Raw genomic sequence first — 23,815 nt, 5'->3', positions numbered from 1 at the left:
GGCGGTCCATTTAAAGGTAGCAGAGCTGTGCTGAGCCTGCAGCACAGATTCATTTGTTAACAGGTTCCTCCTGATTTATCAGGACGGTCGCTGTGTGAGAATGTTAGTGGCAGTTGTGTGACATCAGCCATTTGGCCAAGAATTTGGCCAGCAGGTACTGACTGGTGAAAGCAAGTCAGGATATTTGAAACAATGACTTTTTATAGGGTGTTTTGTCCCTGTTCTGTCACCTTTAAGTGGTCCTATTAATGCCACGTGGTTAAACTTCATCATCTGAGATGCATTCCCTTATTGATCTTTTTTTTTTTTTTTTTGCGGTACTGGAGATGTAACCCAGGTACATTCCACCTCCAAGCTACACTTCCAGCCCTAATTTTTATTCTTTATTTTGAAACCGGGTCTCACTGACTTGCAAAAGGCCTCACTAAGTAGCTGCGGTGGTCCATGAACAGCGATCCTCCCGTCTCAGCCTCCCAAATGCTGGGATTACAAGTGTGTGCCACCACACCGGCTCCTTATTGATCTTATAACTTTCTTTCTTTCTTTCTTTCTCTCTCTCTCCTTCCTTCCTTCCTTCCTTCCTTCCTTCCTTCCTTCCTTCCTTCTTCCTTTCTCTCTTTCTCTCTCTTTCTTTCTTTCTTGTACTGGAGATGAAACTCAGGGGTTTCTACCTCTGAGCTACACTCTCAGACCTATTTTATCCTTTTATTTTGAAATGATCTCATTAGTTACAGGCGGCCTCATTAAGTAGCTGAGGCTGGCTGCGAACCTTCGATCCTCCTGTCTCAGCTTCCAAGTACTGGGATTACAAGCGTGTGTCACCATGCCGGGCATTGGTGCTTTCATTTTTCTGTGGCCAGCTGAGGCCTTGTATATGTCCACCTTGGTCTGGTGTGTATAAAAAATGTTGCTTTTGTTTTAGAGCATGGTGGTTGGGCAAACGGCTTCATTTTTCCAGGCGTGGTGGTGCTCACTTGTAATCCCAGTACTTGGGAGGTTGTGATAGGGGATTACTCAGCTTCAAAGCCAGCCTCAGCTACTTAGTGAGGCTCTCAGCAAATTAGTGAGACCTTGTTTCCAAATAAAATATAAAATAGGTCTGGGAGTATAGCCCGGAGGTAGAAGGCCCCTGGGTTCCATCCTCAGTACCACACACACAAAAAAAGCATTTCATATATATTTTTTAAAGGGAATGCATTTTAAAATTTGTCATGTGGATAACATAATACATATCACAAACTGGTTATTATGGCTTAAAATGATGAACATTTTTTCTTTAAGTTTTTTTTTTTTTTTTTTTTTTGCGGTACTAGAGCTGGAACCCAGGGGCATTCTACCTCTGAGCTATACCCCAGCCCTATTTTTTATTCTTTATTTTGAAACAGGGTCTCACAGAGTTGCAAGGGGCCTCACTAAGTACTTGAGGCTGTCCGTGAACCACGATCTTCTGGTTTCAGCCTCCCAAATGCTGGGATTACAAGTGTGTGCCACCATGCCTGCCTTTCTTTAAGTTTTGAATTATTTTTTCTAAAGAATACTTAACCAGAGAAATAGATCTCACTGATCAGATGCTGATGGAATCCTAGGAAGAGAATATAGTTTTGGGTTGGTGGGCCACCAGGGAACAGCTAATACAAATAGAATGAATTTTACCCTGTAGCCCATTCATGACACTTATTAATCTACAAATAAATTCATGTTTTCTTAATGTACTATTCATTTGTACTTAAAAAAAAAGACAAGAGCTTATAAGTTGAATTTGAAAAAGTACTCAGATAAATTTATTTTTGAGAAATGGCAACAGTAATTGAAAAGGTATTTATTCATTTCTTGTGACTACTCTGAAAATAGTAAAAACCACCTTATATTTGCTTGAATGTACAATTCTGGAAAGCTTGATTTAAAATACTAAGGATAATATTTTACATTTGCATCTCATGTTTTTAAAATGACACTCTTTATTGCCCTATTAGACTAGTGGGATTAAATAAAACGCTTAGTGAAGAAGTCATAGCATGGTTGGTAATTTCTGCCTATCTGCTTTTAGGGATTACATGTAAATCCTCCATTTATTGGTGTTAACATTTGGCTGAGAGAAATAAATTTATCCCTAGAGGGGTTTAAAGGCTTCTTTTTGTAATTCCCATATAAAGAGGGTTAGAGTGGATCCATTGTGTAATTTTACATGGTGTTTACATTGAGAAATGGATTTGGCAAGGCAGTGGCTAGGTTATATTTGAACCTTTGTAAGTCTTTAGAAATAGATTTATAGCACAGTAATTTTTTTTTCACAATATTTGAACTTGCAAGGTTGCTTCTTGAGTCCTGATCTACTATGTGTGTCAGAAACTTTCATCAGAGCAGTAAAGGCATGGCTTGGCTTTTGGTATTTGTCTCCTGAACCTTTTTTTTTTATCCCCAAATGCCAGAGAAAGACCATTCCATTTGTGACACAAACAGCTTGAAACCTGTGATTTTGGATATAGTGGTGGGTGTCTCAAAAGAACTCTGAAGTGAAATGGCCAGTTTGAGAAGCACATTCCAGGAGGTCTGGCCTTCCCAAACATTTTATATATAACATACAGTTTTGATGGGACCTGATCTTTATGAATTAGCTATTACCAGTGATAATAATTAAAAATTATTTATAAAAGTCATGTGTATGTTTTCGTAGTAATATCAGTCACTATTTTCCTGGTGTGGAGATATTTTGAGATAGCAAAACATGAACTTTTTCTTTTTTAATTTTTTTTTTATTGGTGCATTGTAGTCATAAATGGGATAAAAGATGGTGGAGACATACATGCAGACCTCACCCAATTAGCCCTTACCCAAATCCCCACCCCATTCTCTCCCCATCCCTCCTTCCCATACTTGGCTTAGGAATTGACTTTGATATGTTTAAGTACATCATGTGCTTTAGAGAGTTCTTTCCCGTCCCATCCCCTCAGTTAGGTCGCCTTATTTGCTCCTCTATAGAATCTTCTTCTTCATCTAGAGTTCCTCCTATGACCCATTTTTTCCCTAGCTTTCACATATTAGGGAAAGCATCCAATTTCTTATTTTTTGTGCCTGACTAGTCTCGCGTAACAATGTCCTTCAGTTCCATCCATTTCTCTGTAAATGATGTAATTGTGTTTTTCTTTATGGCTGAGTAAAATTCCATTGCGTACATATCCCCTAGTTTTGTAATCCATTCATCTGTTGGTGGACATCTTGGCTGGTTCCATAGTTGGCAATGGTGAATTGTGCAGCTATTAACATAGATATGCATGCATTAGTTTGGTAGTTTGGTTTTCTTTCTTTGGGGTAGATACCCAGAAGTGGTATTGCTGGATCAAATGCTAAGTTTGTTCTTATTCTTCTGAGGATCCTCCATACTGTTTCCCAAAGTGGTTGCACTAATTTGCAATCCCATCAACAATGTTTTAGAGTTCCCACTTCTCCACATCCTCACCAGCATTTGTTGTTGTTTGTGTTTTGAATGATTGCCATTCTAGTTGAAGTTAGGTGAAATCTCAGGGTAGTTTTGATTTGCATCTGAACTTTTTCTTTTAAGCATGGACTAGCTTGCTTCCATTTTTCTTTAATCATGTTTCATTGCAATAATATATCAATCTGTAGTCAGTATAAAATTTTATTCATAATTGTTAGTATGTTCTCTTTGGTTCAGATATACTCTTATGAAATACATGGGTGGGAAGGAAGCAGAGATAAATCTTTTTAAAAAAATTTTTTTGGAGCATTGTAGTCATATATCTTAATGGGCAGAGATAAAATCTTTAGGTATTAATTTTAGAGACATATTTTCTACTTTTTTTTGTTTTGGTGGTACTGGGGATTGAACCCAGGGATATTGTGCCTCTGAGCTACAATCTCAGTCTTATTTTGTTTTCTATTTTGAAACTGGGTCTCACTAAGTTGCAGAGGGCCTTGCTAAGTTGCTGAGGCTGGTCGTGAACCTCGATCCTCTTCTCAGCCTCCCAAGTACCAGGATTACAAGTATACCATGCCTGGCTACATGTTTTCTTTGTAAACATTTGCTGCAATGAAGAAAAAAAAAAAACAAGAGGTTTAGGGATGCTATTTAGAGTATTAGAAAATTTCATCAGAACATAAACATTAAATATTAAAAATATATTGAGTATCTTATAAAAGTACAATGTTATCTTGATTTGAGTTTTAATTTTTTTTTTTTTTCGGGTCTGGGGATGGAACCCAGAGGCATTTGACCTTCGAGGTACACCCCCTGCCCAATTTTTTATTCTTTATTTTGAAACAGGGTCTCACTGAGTTGTGGAGGGCCTCACTAAGTAGCTGAGGCTGTCCGCAAACCATGGTCCTCTGGTCTCAGCCTCCCATGTGCCACCACGCCTGGCTTAGTTTTAATTTTTAAAATAATGATAATGTTATATATTGGGTAAGATAGATTGGTATTGATCATTCAGGAGATGTTTGTGGAGTGCCTTCCTTATGCCAGGCACTATTTAAGGAACAGGGGTGAATAAAACAGATAAGATTAGTGCCTTCCTGGAGTTTAGATTCTGCGAGAGAGAGGGCCAGTAACTGTGGAAAAAAATGAATAGATCATGCAACGTCAGCTAGTAAAAAATGCCACAAAGAAAACCAAAGGCAGGTAAGGTGGCCGGAAGCGATGCTGCTAGCGGCTGGTTAGGTAGGTGGTCCCTGTCCATCTCCTGCTTGGCAAGGGATGCTTTCGGGTCCCTTTCCAACTCTCAGTTTGGAGAGGAGGTTGGAGGAGTAATCTCTTTGGGACGTGTGATGCAGGAGAGCAGAAGATTTGATGTCTCCTCTGTTTTGCAGCATTTGGAGCGGCACAGGTGGAATGCAGGCATGGGGATGGTTGAGAGCACTGTCTGTTTATCAGTTTGGTCACCTAGCTGCATGTCTTTGAACTGGCTGTGCTTTTGTTAGTCTTGATGTTTTTTTATATTGTGCTCCTCCTCTCCTGTGTTGTTGGAGTGGACCTCCTTACCTGCTTCCTTGGAACTTTCCTCGGTGACTCTTCCTGCAGATGCAGAATTGACTACTTTGTCCTTTTAGGGTTAGTATTTTTTCTTAGCCATTTCTGTTAGTATTGTCATGCTATATTGCATTTTTTTTCATCCCTGTATCTATTATGGATCTTTGGGGACAGGAAATTTAACTTTGCTTTCTTGGTTTCTTTAGGTCCAAAGTGTAGTACCAGTAAATTTCTGCTGAATAAATGAGGAAATGAAAGATAAGTTGGCAAATCTCTATTTCTACTATGGACCTTTCTGCCAGGTGCCAAACTCACAGAGACTGAATAGGATATTGTTTTAGAACTTTGGGTTAAGTGTTTGTATCCTAGTCTGCCAAAGGACACACACACCTTGGGTTTCTGAGAGATTCAGTGAACTAATGTATGTAAGGCTACCATACACCCTAAGTAAAAGTTATGCTGTATGTCCAACTGCCTATGAGACATACATTTCCCCTTGGATATCTTGTAGGAACCTGAATGTATATTGTCAAATCAAAGTTACCATTTTCCTAAAATTGAACTTAGAAAAAAATTTTGAATTTTAAAACTAGTTTGAAATTGAAACTAGTTCATCGAAGCCAGTAGTTTTTTTTCTTTTTTTCTTTTTGGTGGTGCTGGGTTTCCTGGAAACCCTTCTACCTCCGGGCTACACTCCCAGATCTACTTTTTTTTTTCTTTCTATTTTTATTTGGAAACAGGGTCTCTTAAGCCAGCGGGGCTGGCTTTGAACCAGCGCGATCATCGTATCCTCCTGTCTCCACCTCCCAAGCACGGGGATTACAAGTGTGCGCCACTACGCCCGGCACAAAAACAGTAGTTTTTAGGTAAAAGAATATGCAGTTTTACATGACCAGTTTTTCAAATTGTTCTGCAGAAATGTAACCCGGTGACAGTGCAAGAGTGAGCATTTCCCACACTGTCCACCAACAATGGGCATTATTAGCCTTTTCATCTACACTGATCTGATAGGCGAGCAGTGGCTTCATCTGTTGACCATCTGCTCTGTGTCATATTTGAGATGTGTTCCGTGTTTACTGGTGAGGGTGCTCATACTTCTGATACTCCAATTATAACTGAGTTGTCGGCTTCGGCTCAACCTCTCCTCCCACGTGGCAGCGGCTCCTTCTCCTTCGCATCATCTCTTCAGCATCTCACTTCATTTCTAGTACATGGAGGTTGAAGCCCAGAAGGTTTGGATTTGTGGCATTTGAAGTATTGTATTAGAATTTTCTTTCTTTTTTTTTTTTTCCTATGTTTATGTTAGTAGCAGTTCCCTTGAGTACAAGGTGATATATACCAGGTTACGTTTTGGTTTAGTAGTTGCCATTCGTCTGGGCTTATCTGCAGTCGAAGACGTATTGCTTACCTGCTTAGCATCAGACAACGGATGTACTATTTGAGAATCCAGAAGCGTCTTTAAATTACAGGACCTGCATAAGGTGGTTTATTCTAAGGCTGTGGTTGAGAAGATAGGAATAAGGAACATCTTTTCTGTTTGCTGTAATCACATTGGATTTTCACCCAAATCCTACTTTCCTATATTCACTACCATCAGAAATACATAGCTGCTTCAGTCTAACCTGAAAAAATTTATCCTGAAAAATATGAGGATGCTAGCAATTGGTGACTAACAGGTACTAGAGAAAACAAGAAACCCTGTTGTAAAAAGAGTTACAATACCTTCATTTTTTGTTTTTGGGGGCTGGAGAGATGGCCGCTGAAAGGAGGGGGAGCTGGGGCTTCCATGATGGATTTGCTGCTGTGTGTGTTTTCCCTTACAGATGCTTAGCTCTGCCTTTGTGACTCACCTAGCTCCTATGATGACTAATGGCCAATCTGTTTCCTTTTTACATGTAAAATTGCCCCCAGAAATAGTTTTTCATTTAATCTTGACCAAAGCTGACTTTAAGGTAAGAGAAATTTATTTTTATTTAGACAGCCAGTATTAGTTCATCCTGAAGTTATTCTCATTTATCTTAGATCTAAGCCTAGAAGGAACTGTTCTGACACATTTGAATCTAGAGCTTCTGTTTAAAAAAACAGGAACCTGGCTTTTTCCTTTTTTGAAAATGTTAAATATTTTAGTGGCACATATGCTAAGATGATTTAAAACAGGAATTGGCAAGACAAATTACTGCCCACGGGCCAAATCCACCCTTGCCTGTTTATTATTATTATTAATTATTATTAATAATAATTTTGTGCACTGATAATTGAACCCATGGGTGTGCTACCTCTGAGCTGTACTTCTGGCCATATTTAATTTTTTAATTTTGAAACAGGGTCTCACTAAGTTGCTGAGGGCCCAACTTGCCAGGCTGGCCTGGAGCCTCCCAAGTACTGGGATGAAGGTCTATGCCAACATGCCCAGCTCATCTGTGTTTTTTTTTTTTTTGTGTGTGTGTGTGTGTGTGTGGGTCTGGGGATGGAACCCAGGGGCATCTGACCTCTGAGCTACACCTCTTGCCCTATTTTTTTATTCTTTATTTTGAAACAGAGTCTCACTGAGTTGCAAAGGGCCTCACTAAGTAGCTGAGGATGTCTGCGAACCATGATCCTCTGGTCTCAGCCTCCCAAATACTGGTATTACAAGCATGCATCACCATGCCTGACTTTTATCTGTTTTATTAAATAATTTTTTGGGGGAACACAGCCACATCCATTCATCTACATATCATCTATGGCTGCTTTGATCAGAAAAGGACAGAGTCAAATAGTTGCAAAAGAAACTATATGTCCTACAAAGCCTAATTACTGTCTGGCCCTTTACAGAAAAATGTTTGCTATCTCTCAAAGTAGATATAGTGAATTTAAAAATCAGAGGAAAAAGGATATATAAACTCCATTGAATCATTATATTGTGTCTAAAACTTACTATACAGTGTCACCTTGTTGTATCATAAGGGTTTGTTGAGTTGTTCCTTTTCTGAAGACCCCAGAAGCAGCATTGTGGTTGAGCCCTCTGATGGCAACCTGGTGGCTGATCGTCTCCAGACCACCTGCTGCAGGCTCCCTGCCTAACAACAGGCTTTCGTGGGGTGTGTGTCTTTAGTCCTGGTAGCTGAGTGAAGAGAGCTGGCAGGTGGACCAGTTGTCTCTGGATTGAGGAGGAATAAAATTGTTGGCAGTCCCTTGGGTACACCATATTTATGCATAGTGATAAAAGGTGATTTCAAAGAACATAGAGCAGTAGAAAAATATTCAATTTTCTTATTTTTCCTCTTTCCTTTTTTATTTTTTTCAGTGCTAGGGATTGAACTCAGAGGCATTACACTGAGCCTTTTTATTTTTATTTTCAAACAAGGTCTCACTAAGTTGCTGAGGGTTAAGTTGCTGAAGCTGGCCTTGAACCTGTGATCCTCCCATCTTGTTCTTCCAAGTACTGGGATTGCATGGTGTGTGCTACCATGCCTGGCTAATTTTTCCACCTTTTCTAAGCAGTAGTGCTTGAGAAGATAAATTTTGCAATATACATACACTTGAATGTATAAATATTAACATGTTTCAAGAACAATTTAATGATTGATTATATTCCTCTGCATTTTTCTTTATTGAACAGTATTTCCTGAAAATAAATAAGTATTAGGGCTATGGAAGGTAATTGTAGGGTAGAGTAAAATTTGGGTGTTTACTGGTTATTATTTTCATTAGTCAAAAATATGAATTATGAATTATTTTAGATATGGAACAAATTCATTTTGTGAAAAATAGTATTGCTTAGAAAAATGTACCACCACAATTTTTGATAAAATATTATTGTCTACTATTTGTTTTCAGCAGTGTGTGTTAGGATGGTAATAGTGATCTTTCATGACCCAGTAGGTAATGTTGTAAAAATCAGGAGTCTAATCTTGACCTTTTTATATCTTTAAGAGATCATTGTTAATATTACACAAAAGAAAAGCCATTATTCTAGGACATCGAGTTCTTATCATATACTTGATTTAGAGTAGTCATAGAATTAGAAAAGAATTTATAGAATTGTCAAGACTGTATTACTCTAGTTTGAAACTCTTTGGCTTTGGCAATAATTTGATTTCCATAGAAATTTCAAAAAGATCTTCAAATAAAAAGTAGTAAGTTGTTTGGTATGATTCCACTTAATTCCTAACTTTGAAAATCTTTGTGTCACATCTTTTCGCTTTAAGAGTGAACTTATAAACCTGGAGTTTAATCTGCCTTGGAATAATTTATGTTTTCTACTTTACTTAGATCTGATTTTCTGGGAAAATTTACTTTTATAAATGTCACATAATTCACATCATAATTATTTGACTAAAGAAGTTTCAAAATAGAATACCGCTTTTATATCTTAAGTAATATATTTTATCATAACTATTTGAATATTTTTACTTTGTAACTTTTTTACACTTGACTGTTGCTTTTGTTTCTGTATTTTTCTCATGTTTTGTCTTTTGATTATTTTGAGAATTTCAATTCATTAAAAATTAAAACAATTGCTTAGTAAATTAATAATTGTGAGTCCTGGCATTCAAACATTTGAATGTGATATGACTTGTAAGGAACAATAATTATGTTTTTATTTCATGTTCTTTTGAAGTCCTTGAGTGTAAGGAATGTTGATGGAGAAAGAGGAGACGAGAATAAGTCAGAATAGATGACACGCATCCCTCGATTGCTTTTCCTCACCTTTTTTTTGGACACTGAGCTTTGATACTGAGATTCTTGAGAGCTTCCCTGGCTGGGGAGAGGTCTGTGTCAGTGGGTTCACATGAGGCTGAGAGCAGGAGGTGGTGGAGGCCTTGTCTGCATTTCCTGGCCTCTTTCTTAGTTTGGCTGATCCCTGTCTTGGATCTCGAAGTCTGTGAAATTAGTTGAATTGGTGAATGTGTTATGCATAGAATGAACTGAGAAGTTTAGAATTCTAGAAAAGAATGAACAAGCTACCGCACTGTGTCCAATTCTTGTTACTTTTTAGTGTGCAGAGTTGGTTTTTTTTTTTTTTTTTAGATCTTCTTATTGTTCAGAAAGACCTTGAGTTACTTAAAACTGTTACTTAGTTTTTGTTTAAGCGGTTTGCCTGATTTCCGTATTCAGTTATAGATAGTAGGGCCTATAATCAGGAATTTAGTATTTCTGAAGTGGCAATTTTATTTATATTTAGGAAACTCGACATATTGTTTTTGCTGTTATAGAGAAAAGTAGGAAGGTGTGATAAATTTTCTCTGGGGGAGATGTCTAAAACATTTTTATAGCCCCTTTATAGAAGAATATAGCAAAGATTTTTGGTTTGTGTTTTGGTACTGGGGAGTGAACCCAGGGGCATTCTACCTCTGAGCTACATCCCTAGTCCTATTTTTTATTTTGAAATAAGATCTCACTAAGTTGCAGAGGCTGCTGTGAACCTGCAGTCCTCCTGTCTCAGTCTTTCAAGTCCTGAGATTACAAGTGTGTACCACCACACCCAGCGTGCATATATTTTTTTGAATATTGATACTTGCTGAACACTTTGCTGAGTGCTTCCCGTGGACTGGTTAATTTCATCCTCACAATAACCCTAGACAGTAGATACTATTACTGCCATTTCATTGAAGTAGATGGAAGCCGAGCGCAGGCCATGCCTCATGAGCAGTGCACACAGAGGCGTGCAGTCAGACGGAGCTCCGTGCAAGGAACTGGGCTGGGGGTTCCTCTGCTGAGCCCCACAGGCCAGTTGTGGATGGGCTTGGAGATCTTGGCCCATTTCTTTGTCTTTCAGGTTTTTATGGTTTTTTAATCTTCTGTATCTTGTTTACACTTTGTTCCTCCTGGCTTTGTCTGAGAAAAGTTTCCAGAGATTCCAAGGAAATGCTCAGGAGGCGGTTATGCATATTTTCAGTATAAATACCGTTCCCGGGGGCACGCTTAGTGACCTTTCCCTGCCCTCGCCACCTTACTGTGGCATTTTGTTGGTCTTGAGGACAACAATGAAGTCAATGCTTTCATGCTTAATCATTTTCCTACTTGTAGATGGGTGCGTATCAGAAATTCCTGCCCGGGAAGGACATTTTACCCTGCTATTAACTTCTTCCTAAAGATGTCCTGGGAAATAGATGGCTCGGGTACAGAGTAACTAGAGTGAGAATTTCAATATAATTTCGCTTGGAGTTTGGTCATTTGGATTCTTTACGTAATATATGAGAATCGTAGATTAAGTGGAGGAAGGATGACATATTTTGATTATTATTAATGCTTTATTTAATTGAACTGTTGCTAATCTTCAATGTCCTTCATTTATCTCAGCATTCATAATCCTGACGCCTGTCGGTGCTTTGGCATCTCTCTGGTGCTGTTACCTTGAGACATGTCCAACAAAGAAATGCTTCCTCCTCTCCCTCCTCCCTCCCTTCCCCACCCCCGATCTCTCTCCTTCTACTTGTAAAATTTAGGCACAGGGAAAAATCTTCCCTCTGGTCCAGTTAAGCAGCATAAGCACCTAATAATACTGCATCTGCTCTAAAGGTTGTAAATGTAGTGTTTCTAAATGAGGTGACGTTTACTAAAAAGTAAATTTAATCTGCCTCTGAGGTTTTATCTTTTTAAAGTTCATTTTGCCTTCCAGAGGGTGCATTATTTTTTGGAATTTATGGGGCAGCCGTGAAGGGAATCTGCCATGTGCTCCACGGAGTGCCCTTCCCTTCCTCTCCTGTTCGCCTGTCCTGTTTTTCCATCCCTTTATCTTTCTCCTCCATTTGTCTTCTCCTTGCTACTCCTTCCCACCCTAGGGGCTTTAGTTCTTGGTCACTCCACTGTTTTACAAACCATGCCAGTGATATTATTTTATCTTACTTTATTAATCTTGCGTTGATGTCTTAGACGCGATTCTGTGTGGAACTTTTACAACTCCACTGTTTGTTCTGAGGTCCGTTCACGTCACCATTGTCTGCTCACTCTTAGGTCTAATTTTATTTACATTGATTTCCAGTTATGATCCAGGCATGGGTGTTAATGATGCAGAGTACTTTTCCCATCTCCAGGGGCGTAATGCCTATGGAGTCAGGAGTGGGATGGCAGACCACCCGATGTACTTTATTTATTTTGTGTGTGGTACTGGGGATTGAACCCAGGGTCATTCTACCTCCCAACTACACCCCTAGCCCTATTTTAATTTTTTGCTTTGAAACAGGGTCTCACCAAGTTTCAGAGGGCTTCACTAAATTGCTGAGGCTGGCCACAAACCTACACTTCTTCCTTCTCAGCCTCTTAACTCCTGGGATTATAGGCAAGCACCACCATGCCTGGCTCCAAGGCTCCAAGTACCTTAGTGCAGTGATTCTTATCCAGGCCAGTTTTGCTCCACAAGGGACATTAGTCAATGTCTGAAAACATCAGGCGTCGTCACATTGTGTGGAGTAGGGAGGTGGGGGCAGTACCATAGACATCCTGGTGGGTCCCTCCCTTATAGAATCTCTGATGTTCTCCTGTAATTTTTCAGTGGAACAAGAGGCAGGAGAACCTTGGTGCCCACCACAGTATCATCCTGGTTCATTGGCAGGCCGCCGGGGCCGGGGGTGCAAAGATGGAGCCCACCAAGCAGGCTGGGCCTCCGCCTCCCTCCCTGGCATCAGCCATTAGCTTGATCATTCTCCAAGTCGCCCTGGCTCCCCCTGGTTGCGTCCCCACTTACTTCTACTCGGCCTAGAATTCTGGGTGCATGAAAATCGTCTCCCACAAGCAGTCAGGTTGCTGGCAGTTGAAATGTTCCGCAATGTCACACTTGCACATTTGATGAAGAAAACCTAAATCATATATGTAGCTTATGAATTAAAAATTTGCATCAGCTTTCCTTTTTTTTTAGCGACAGGAATTAGGCTTTTGAATGGGAAAGCAGAGCTACCATTTTTGGAATGTGCTATCCAAATATAAAAGTGTACCTTAGGTTTTTGGTATGTGAATTCTAAAATTTTCACCTTGCTGGAGATTTTTTGAATTTATATCTAGCTTTAACATGCCCATAGGTAATGGAACCAGCTAATATAATCTGAAAATAAGTATTTTTCTCTTTGTTGCTTTTCAAAGGAAATATATTTGATAGAATTTTTAAAAAATGTCTTGACTTAGCTGGGTGTGGTGGCGCATGCCTGTAATTCTAATACTTGGGACGCTGAGATAGGAGGATCGCAGGTTTGAGTCATCCTCAGCAACTTAGTGAGGTTCTCAGCAACTCAGACCCTATCTCAAAAAAAAAAAAAAATAGGGTAGGGTATAGCTCAGGGGTAGAATGCCTGTGGGTTCAATTCTTTGGACCACAATAAGAAGAAATGCTGACTTGTTTATTTGAAAGATTTTTCCGTTATTTTTATGGCAGAGACTCCAGAGCCTAGGATATTATTTCTTTGGATAATCTATTTTAAAAAAAAAGTGTGAATAAATTATATGATAACATGTGAAAAACCTACAAAAATAGTTATCTATAGTTTGTTTGTTTGTTTGTTTATTTATGGTACTGGGGGTGGAACCCAGGGGCTTTCTACTCTGAGCTATACTCCCAGACCTATTTTATACTTTATTTGGAAGCAGGGTCTCACTAAGTTGCTAAGAGCTTCACTAATTAGCTGAGGCTGGCTTCAGACCTGCACGATCCTCCTGTCTCTGCCTCCCAAGAGTGGAGATTACAAGTGTGCACCACCACGCCCGGCTTATATATAGGGTTTTAAAAAAATAAAACTAGCCGGGCGTGGTGGTGCATGCTTGTAATCCCCATACTTGGGAGGCTGAGACAGGAGGATCACGCAGGTTTGTAGCCAGCCTCAGCTGGCTTAAGAGACCCCGTTTCCAAATAAAAAACATAAAATAGGTCTGGGAGTGTAGCCCGGAGGTAGAAGGCCCCTGGGTTCCATCCCCAGTCCCACAAAACAAACAAACAAACAAACAAAAAACTAGCCTCTTCCATCAAAGGTAATAGTTAGTTATGCTCTCAGCAAAATGAAGAGTGGCCAGAATATCTTGAGTATATATTTGATTCGTGCTAAAACAAAACTGGTATACAGATCTGGCTCTGGGAGAGGCTGGGTGGGGAAGAAGGAAGATGCCGAGAGGCAAGGTGTGCAGCATGTTATCTTGATCAGTATATACTGTACTAGAAATTATAACTGATAAGACTTTAAAATGTAAATTCATTAAAAATACAGACTCATCCATTCTTATGTCAATAGCATATTTTTAATGAAAAATGACTGTATTTTTTGAAGTCCAGTGAGAAGAATGTCCTGGACATGCATTTCTGTCAATCTAATGTCTGGCTGAATTGAAGACAACTGGTTCCCTTAGATCTGCTTTTGCTTTTAGTCTGTTATTCGGATTAGTTATCTTTAAGTCACGAGAGAGGGAGAATAGAAGTGACAGCTTACACTGTAGTAGTAATAAGCAAATAACCTGGAGCTCATGGGCCCTGAGTGGAGTCAGGGACTCTCAGGTCCCTGGACCACGCTTGGAGAACCACCGCCCTGCACTACACTTTGAGGGTAGAGACCACTCACCACCTTGGTTTCCGTGGGGCCTGGTAAGATATTCTGTGTGTTGACTCAGCCTGTTTCCTGGTTCAACTCTTCCCTCTAAATTTCCAGGGAAAGGCACCGTCCAGTGAGTCAGGCTGAGACTTCCTTTTCAAGAAGCCTTTCCCCTAAATTAGTCATGCCGCAGCAATCCCTCTCGTGCCTCTGCCTACCTTGTAGACGGGTTGGGTTACAATTTGAGATAAGTATTGCAGGGAAAAAAAATAGTCCCTTTTCAGCACAATGAATTCCAGGAAGTCTTGGAGGTTGCTGGGAGAAAGACTAGAATCCTCTCCTAGTAAAGGAGTGGAAGGTCTCTGAAGTTTCAGGGGTTCAGGGGGAGGGCTCTGCCTGCAAATGGGAGCTGCTGTGCTCCCCAGGGACCAGGTGCCGTTCTCCAGTTCACGTTTTTTCTGTGCAGGGGGTGGCAGGTGCCTGGAGTGTGAGTGGGCAGCAGTAATCAGCTCTCCAAAGTAACAGCATTTCCATTTACCAAATGTTGGGTTAACGTGCTCCAAACTGATGCCAGAGATATGCAAACTTAGGCTGAAAGTATGCAGACGGCTAGTATTAAGTTTTCAGACTTTTGATAAAATGTAGGTCAACGATAGCAAAAGGGATCTGAAAAATATATGATAAATCTTGTATAAAGCAAGCGTGTGTACAACTGACAACCTTTGCATGGGAGCAGATTTATCAGCTACATCAGGAAAAATCTTCATAATATAGTAGCGTAAAAACAGCTGCTTCTGCTTTTTTTTTTTTTTTTTTTTGACTTGCAAAGGAATGGAAGCAAAGAGGCTTTTAAACACAGCCTGATTTTGTCTGAATGAGCAGTGGCGTTTTCTAACTGCTGGCCTCTTGGGCACATCGGCTGTCATGGTGCGTTCTTACTAATAGACTGTGCACTTCTTTCTCTGTCCTTCTCTTCCCGGCTTTCTGCTGCCGCCTTTAGCGCTTCAGCATGGAAGGGATCTCAAATGTCATTCAGAATGGCCTCCGCCACACCTTTGGGAATTCAGGTGGAGAGAAACAGGTGCTCCGTTATACTTATTTTCCTCGTTCTCTGCCTTTTCATTGTCTGTATAAGTGAAGCTTGTGAAAGTTGGCAGTGTTACTAATTTACTAAGACCACTGCTTAAAAGAGAAGTGGAAGTCCATTATGTGTACAGTCTTGATAATGAGCAAATTTCCTCTGAGGAAAAGCACTTCCCCAATTGGACTATAGACTACATGCATTTTTAAGATGTGTTTCAGAGTTCCATTTCTCACTCCTACGTCTAAAGGAATAGATATTAACCTAGTGACATCATGCATTGCATGTGTAGAAAATCATCTGCTTTTGAAAATAACTAAACTGGAATATGCTACTCTAGTTTTAAAAATCTAGGAAACAAGATCTTATTTTGTGGGAGTTGATATCTTTTGAGTCGAGTTTTAGATGAAAAATAAATAGAGGGCATATTTTACCTCCTTTCAATGAAATTCATGTGTTTTTAAAGTGTATTATATAGTCAGCCCATTCTTGTCTGCCAAGTGACACATGCCACATCATTTATACAAAATTATACATAGTAAACGATAGTCTAATGTGTAGCAATTTGCTTTTCATTTACATTTTCATATAATGATTTAAAGGACTGTCACAAACATGGGGAACACATTTACATTAATAAGTGTGCCTAAAATGACTTTTCACCATTTGGCATTTTTGCTTCAAAAAAGAAAACTTTTTAAGGTTAAGCTTTTAAGTGGAAATTAAGGTGTGCAGAGTGTAGCTTGTAGGCAGTTTATCAAAAGAATCAATGCCTAGGTTGTTTTTTTTTTAAACCAAAGGCTCTTATGTGTTCCTCAAAAAGGGAAATGATCGATATTGAAGAGGTCAGTTTCATGCTGGCATTGCGGTTCATAAAGGGTGTCCATTGAAAGGATGGTCACATTTTTTTTTCTCTCTATTTTGGTGTCCTCACCTCTCCCAACCCATGATTTGGAAAAATACTTTCTACACTGGCCCGATCCATGGGAGCAGGGCAGGCCCTGACAGTGTCGCCACCTGCATGCCCAGACCTGGGTTCCCGGGCTTCCCTGACACATGCTAGGAGTGGAGCCCGCCAGGCATGCTTCCGGCTTTTGGGGTGTTCTTTACAAACACAGGTATTTGGTTATACAGCCGGGCCTCACCTTGGAGAAGTCTGTCCCAGGAGATGGCGAGCACTAAGTCTCTTAGTGCTTAGATTCACTTTAGCTAAGTTCTGGACTCCAGGGTCCAGTTATTGTTAAGCAACTTTATCTTTTTCAGTCGTGGGTGGGATAAGGTAGATCCCTCACTGACCATGAGCAATAGAGCTGAGATTTAGAACACGGGCTGACTCATGAGTGAGGCCGGACAGACTGCAGGTGCCTTGCTATGTGACCCTGTGTTTTTCGGGTGGTCAGCACAGGAGGATAACGGTCATTTTTGGCTTATGCTCTCATGGGGTCTAGTTTTAGGGCATACTTTGATGCTTATAAACCTTTATAGGTAGTAAAATGGGTAGTTTGTCTCAATTTCAGAGTTTAACTTTTATCATTCATTTCCCTTTCACTTTTCTCACCATCTTTAATACCTAAAACATTTACAACTACTTACACAGTAACTTAAAACACTAATAATATACTTCTGAAATTATTTGGGTGTGTCTTTGTTGGCTTCTGGAAGAAGCTGGTTGTGATTTCCCCCCCCCCAAATTGACATGTAATTCATGTTGACCATTTTGCTCAACCAGAATCAGAATGGTCTGAAACATTATTTGGCTGTCCAAATTATTACTTTTTTGGTGCAGAGCTGTTAAAACTATGTTTTTAGTTTAATTAGTATTTTTCAAGTCTGTTGAAAATGTGCATGAGTATGTTAGCTAAGACTTCACTTTAAAAATAAACAGATCATCCTCAGACTAGTCTTGTGAAATTTTCAATAGCTGACATGCAGAAAACTCTTTGTGTTGACATAAGGCTTGTAAGAAATAGAGGTGGGGGAAAAATGAGCTCTAGATGAAAGAGTATCATACTGTTATTATAAGGTACACTATTCCTGTGTTTCTCATTCCAAAGTAGATGTTTCATGTTATAAAACAGACTTCTTGTAACTATATCAATTTTTTGTGCTAATTCAGATTTAAATGACACTTTTTTTAAACTTTGCAGTATTTGACAACAGTTATTCCCTATGAGAAAAAAAATGGACCACCATCTGTCGAAGATCTTCAAATATTAACAAAAAGTAAGCAAAGAAAAAATTAAAATGTTACCTGACTTACTTTTGCTGATTCTTAAACCCTTATTTTTAGTTGCTTGATTTTATTTTATTTTTTTCAAAGTAAGATAACAAATGATGGCTGTCATAGTTTATTCTTAGGAAAATGAAACCAGAAATGGCTATAATGTCAAACACAGTTCTGACTCTTGTGTCGATTTGTACTTGTTCTGTTTTTCTTCTTGAAATATTTATGAGCAAAATTTTGGGGAGAAAATGTAACTTGAATCTCCATCACCACTTCTTGAAAGAACATAACCATTTATCAATGAATAAAATGCTTTGTGGATCTTATGTAACTATGACCGTCAGTGACTGAATAGGAAGGATTTATGGTAAACACTCTCATTTCTTATGAATGTAGAACCCAAGGTAGTAGTTCTAGGCAGAACATAAATTGATAGTGATGTTTTAAGAGTATGCATTCACTCAGCAAATATTCGGTAAAGGCCTGTTCTGCGCCAGGCCATTTTCGTAGCACTTGTGATATACTTCTGTGAGGAGAGCAGACAAAGATACCCCGCCTTCAAGGAGCGTGCAGTTTCAAATAATTTGTTAGATTTAAATCTACATTATATTGAGTATATGTTAGGGTAGCCATAAATGAGCCTGGAATTCTGATTTCATCCAATTATTCTCAGGATATCCTTGGAGTCACTTACCCCCACTTGGGCACATTTTAAAGCCAGGATAAAATATTTGTTCATTTACCTCATAACAAATAAATTATGTGTGATTTAGGGTAATTGGCCCTATTTTCCTTGCCTTTAAAGTGAATGAAGGGATTGAATTTGCTAATCAATTAGGCTCTAATTGTAAGTATTTATGATAATTGCCAGTTAGGAAGGAGCCAAAGGAAAGAGCAGGACATGGATGGATATTAATGATGATATTTATTTTGGACATTGAGAGCACAGAAGAAGGGGGAGTGGAAGAAGGGGAGGAACAAGTCTTACTCAGTACCGCCTGCTTGCTAACCTACAGCTTTTTAGTTTTATTGCTGAACAGTACTTTAAAAAAGTGTATATCTAGATATGGATACAACGAATGATGCTGAATAGTCTCAGATAATCAAGATATGACCTGGGTGGCCAGCCCTTTAATTTTCAAGAAAAAAGTTTGCAAATTTATGAGTGTCCAAGACCTCATGGGGGATGGTCAATCACAAGGGCTGGGTCTCTTACTTCTCGGGCAATTCTACTTTGAATGCTGCTTGCTTTTGAAATGTGATTTTATATAGGAGTTAAAAATACTAAAACATGATTAGAAATGAAAATACTGAAATAGCCCTCTAAAGAAAGGAACATAAACATCGCTGAGAAGCCAGGAATTACTGAGAGGCCTCAGCTTCTCAGATCAAGGTCAAACCAGAGCCACTGAGGTTCTGTCCTCACAGAGCTGCCCCTGGGTTGACTCTTAGACACTATCTTCATGGGGTGACAGAGTTTGCAGTCTTAGGATTTTGTGGGTAAGGGAATGAATGTCCAGCCTGAGATAGTTATGATGTCAGAATTGTTATAAAGACGATAGTTGGAAGGGTGACCTTCACTTTAAAAGTGAAAAAAAAAAAAAAGGGTATCTCATGAAAAACCTTGGAGAGGACTAGTACCTCTGTCAGTCAAAGGGAGAGTCCCTCCAGGCATGGTGATGCACAACTATAATCCCAGTATTTGGGAGGCTGACCCTGGAGGATCTCAGATTCCTTCTTTGAGACCAGGCTTAGCAGATTATCAAGACTTTCAGCAACATAGTGAGACCCTGTTTTCAAAAAAAAAAAAAAAAAAAAAAAAGAAAAGAAAAGAAAAGAAAAAAGGGCTGGGGTGTAGCTTGGGGGTAAAATGCTTATGGGTTCAGCCTATAGTACCAAAGTCATTAAATGAATCAATGAAGGAAGGAAGGAAGGAAGGAAGGAAGGAAGGAAGGAGAGTCCTGTGGAGACAGTCACAGTGTTTATGAATATGTAGCTCTCTTGGAAAGAGCTGCCGGCAGGTGCAGTAATAGCAGTACTGAGAATTATCTAAGTGTGAGTCCTTCTTGTTCATCACGGCTCACACCAGGTACAATTTAAGTCCTTCGTGGCTGCATGAGTAACTTAGTCTTCCTACAAGCCTTGGATGGATCTGGTTACTCTTCTTGTTGGACGGATGAGGAACCTGGTATGCAGAGCAGTTAAGTAACTCACTCAGTCACCTAATTAAGGGAGTAGTAGAGCCAGGTTTTCACCCCAGGAAGGCTGACTTGACAATTATGCTATGTTGTCTTGCCATAAAACTCGGGACAAATAGTGGGGTGTTTTCATCAGACTCAGTGGAGGAAGCCTGAGTTGGCAATCACTGTTAAAGTACAATATTTGTGGGTTATATCTACCCAAATGCCCTAAGTTAGAAAACACAAAAAGCGAAACATTGTATACCGAGTGGCTCTTTGTGTCTGTTTGAACTTTACTGAGAAGATAAAAATTATTGGTCTGGGGACGTAGCTCAGTGGGACAGCATTTGCCTGGCTTGCTGAGGTTGTGGGTTTCGATCCCTAGTGCTCATTTAAAAGTCTCTAAGGAGTCCGACAGTGTGCTCCTTGGAGAGTAGAGCTCGATGTCCGTTTATTCGGGAGTTTCTCTTGTTCACGAGATTGGCAGCTCTGAGGCCCTCCCACCTCACAGAGCTCATCAAAGTGCATGTCACTGTAGCTCAGTCTCCAGTCTGTCTTAGGAAGAAACAGAGGCCTCCTATAAACAGCCTGGTTCCTCTTTGGTGCCTCTGGTGTTTGGGAATTTTAAGTCAGGGTAATAACTCTCAGGACTTAGCTAAAATTCTTGAGCTTTTATTTCCTTCTCCAGAAAATAATCTTTAATTTACAGTTCCAGTCATGTAATTAATAAATATTAGGGCTCCAGTATTTGAAATTAAGTATTAGTTTTGACCTAGTTTTTAAATCGTTGCCTTTCCCCCGTATTTTGCAGTTCTTCGTGCCATGAAAGAGGACAGTGAAAAAGTCCCAGGCTTGTTAACTGACTATATCCTGAAAGGTGAGTTTTATAATGGTGTCTGGTGCTGGGGTTGGCAGCTTTTTAGTCAGTGATGCATCTTCTTGCTAATAGATACCTTCCAAATGCACAATTTTATTAACCTTATTGTAGAGAGTGAAGACAGCTATGGGATTGGCATGTGCTTCTAACATTATGGTTGTACAGAACTTGTCTTTCATGCGAGGTCCTGGGCTGGAAATTGTTTCTGCGGCTGAATTGTAAACATTAGCGGAGGCAGTGGAGGGACATAGGAAGACCCGGCTGTAATTATGTGGTTATCAAGTGTGGACAAGCTGACTCTGGGAGGCTTAAAAAGGAAGGACAGATCATCAGTGAGGACAGACGAAGGAGGAGCCAGTTAACAGTGCCAAGGGGACCCCCAGGGATTGGTGTGAGGGGCAGGAAGGGGAAGGGGAAAATAAAAATAATGACTTCATAAACAGACGACAGTGAAAAATGAGCCATAAATCTCAGAAGCAAGATCAAGACGCAGAGGGGGATACTGATGAGGCAGAAGAAGATGGAGAAGTCAAAGGTACACTGGAGGGGAAAGAGCAAGAATGCAGATGATGAAAAGGGGACCGAAGAGCTTAGTTAGTTATGGGCAAAACTAATATTTCTCAATGAATTGTTTTTAAAAAGCTGCAGTTATTCATGGAACAGACTTTGAAAGGATCACAAAATGCATCTTGTGGTGTTCGATCAGACTTGGAGAGGAATCCTCTTCTCTGCTGGGTTCTTTATCACCCATCTCTTTCTGAGATGTTTGATATCTTAGATGGGCCTTTGCTTCAACCATAGTTTCATAAAAAAGGGAGGGGGCTTAAAGTGAATAATGCCTGAGTAACACTTGTGAGAGATTCAACATGGACGTAAACCCAGGACTCAGCCATTAGTGGGTTAAGGTAAAAAGACTAAGCTGACAGTTTTTAAATATGCCATTTTTCTGATGGATGGCTTTCTCTTCTGTTAAATTCTGATTTTATTTTATACCTGACTTGTTTGCTTTTGTGTATGCTAGCATTTGTGTGAAAGCTGGATTGTTCTGAGGTTTGTCCTAGACGTGAAACAGGAATGAGATGAACATCAAGAATGTCTCTTAATTATAGCGGGTGTCTGGCGTACTGCCACCAGGGCCGGCCAGGGGGTGCTTTGCAAGCATTCTGTCTTGTATCTTAGCCTTTGCCCATATGGATGGATGTCATGATCCAGAAAGCTGAATGCTCTGGGGGTGGGGGGGATGATTTGGTCCTTCCCTCTGAACACCTGGGCTGACCGTGGGCCTTCTTGCTTGCCTCAGGAGGTGGCACACTCCTGGCTCTGTTCTTCCTGCTTCGGCCGCCGGCTCCTGTCTGTAGCTTTGTCTGTGCAGACCATACCCACTTCTGATGAGCGGTCAGCCTGCATGTGTTGTGCTTAGGTCTTGTCTTTGTTGTGAGGACTGGGTGGAAAAGAAGCCAGGACTCAGACCCCAGCAGTGACCCTGTAGTCCAGAAACTGAAGAGGGGCGTGGCGCGAGAGGTCTTCAAGTGTGGGCCGAGGCGCCGAGTGGGCTAGTTCAGATGCTTTTCCACCTATTCTGGAAATTCATTGCCTAGCAAATGTCCCTCTTCCTTTGGGAATAATAATAGGAACTGCCTGGGAAGGAGATATTGCTCAAGGGGAGAGTGGCCCTGCCCTTGTTTGGCTTGACTTTGTCATCGTTTTTTACACAGATGAGTGTGGCTTGGCTGCTGAAACACACCATCTTAGTCTAACGCAAAAGTCTGGAGTGAAAGAAGGTGGAGAAGGACCTCTTTGGTCTGAGACAGAGGATGGGCACCATGTGGGTTAATTTAGTTGCTGCTTCTCACGCTTAATTATCCCACTGTAGCCCGCTCCTCTCCCCCACTGCCTTCAACAGTACCACGGGGCCGGTCATGGAGGTCTGGCTGCCGAGGTGCTGGTCCTAGATACCGGGGAAAATGTGTCCTGAATGTTGCATCCTCCGTTGACTTCACTAGGGAGCCTGTGTGCTGTTATAGGCATCAGGGTATTACAGGGCTGCTGAGTTATGGGCTGGCATTGCTTAGTGCTACCCTTAGAGACAGGGCCTTTGGTGTCTCATTTCTAGGAAATTCTTATTGTCTTTAGAGATCATTGCATTGTTAGGCTCTTAAAACCTTTAAAAATCTCTGCTATTATAGATCCTTGCATTTCCTCATTCAGACCTCATTACTTAATGGTGCTTTTTATATACATGTGTATATAAGATGTATGCATTTGGTGTAAATACATACAAACAGTACATCCCTATCTAAATTGTTTTTTCTTCTTCTTCCAGTCCTGTGTCCTACATAGAGCAGCGTTTACCTTTCGTGGACTATGAGCCTGACTTCCTGTAATGTCATTCTGAAAGCTGCCTACAACCTTCTTGCTGTTGGAAACCCAGCGCACTTGAACTTGGGTTTGTGACTCAGTGTTGATAGATCATGACTTCACTTATTATAGAACCAAGAGGACTATGGCACCCTGTAGAATTCTAGAGAGGGTTTTTGGCAAATGTAACAATTATGAACTGTCCTCTGAGCTTCATAAAGGAGAGTAATATCAATTGTGCATGTACAGTTACATTTTTCATTAACTGGCAGTATGCCCATCTGTGTTTTTATGGCTTTCTATATGTAAACTGCACTGAAGAACTAAGGCATTGGGAGATTTATAGCTCTTTATCAGTGACGGCAAGAACTGATTTTTTTAAAGAAGCGAATCATCAGTGTATTACCTACCAGTGTTTTGACGCAGCAGAACCAGCTTGCCATCGCTTTGGCTAATTTCATAGTGAACGTCGACCCCGCTGGAGGACTGGTTTCACAGCTTGCTATTCACCCTGCCATTTACCGCATTCAGTCTCAGGCTCACTCCAGATGTTGCAGTGTTTTGCTTCATGTCTGCGAAGAAGTGCACTTTCCAAGGAGCGTGTCCTCCAAGGTGCTCAC

At 40.3% G+C, this 23,815-nt stretch overlaps 1 protein-coding gene across 1 annotated transcript in view; it reads left to right on the top strand.

Annotated features, from left to right (window-relative positions):
• The window catches only part of FEZ2 (fasciculation and elongation protein zeta 2), a gene marked incomplete at its 5' end in the record, with an annotated part of 41,995 nt that extends 18,731 nt beyond the window's left edge, over nt 1–23,264 (top strand). The window contains 4 exons of the mRNA XM_080711267.1: nt 15,476–15,556; nt 17,704–17,779; nt 20,772–20,837; nt 23,161–23,264. Of these exons, the coding sequence (XP_080567393.1) occupies nt 15,476–15,556; nt 17,704–17,779; nt 20,772–20,837; nt 23,161–23,177 (240 nt within the window). The 3' untranslated portion in view covers nt 23,178–23,264. The remainder of the gene's footprint in view (nt 1–15,475; nt 15,557–17,703; nt 17,780–20,771; nt 20,838–23,160) is intronic.
• Nucleotides 23,265–23,815: the final 551 nt, after the last annotated feature.

The sequence above is a fragment of the Muscardinus avellanarius genome, assembly GCF_963383645.1.
Source record: "Muscardinus avellanarius genome assembly, chromosome: 15".
Lineage (NCBI taxonomy): Eukaryota > Metazoa > Chordata > Mammalia > Rodentia > Gliridae > Muscardinus > Muscardinus avellanarius.
This window is presented reverse-complemented; position numbering and strand designations above follow the sequence as displayed.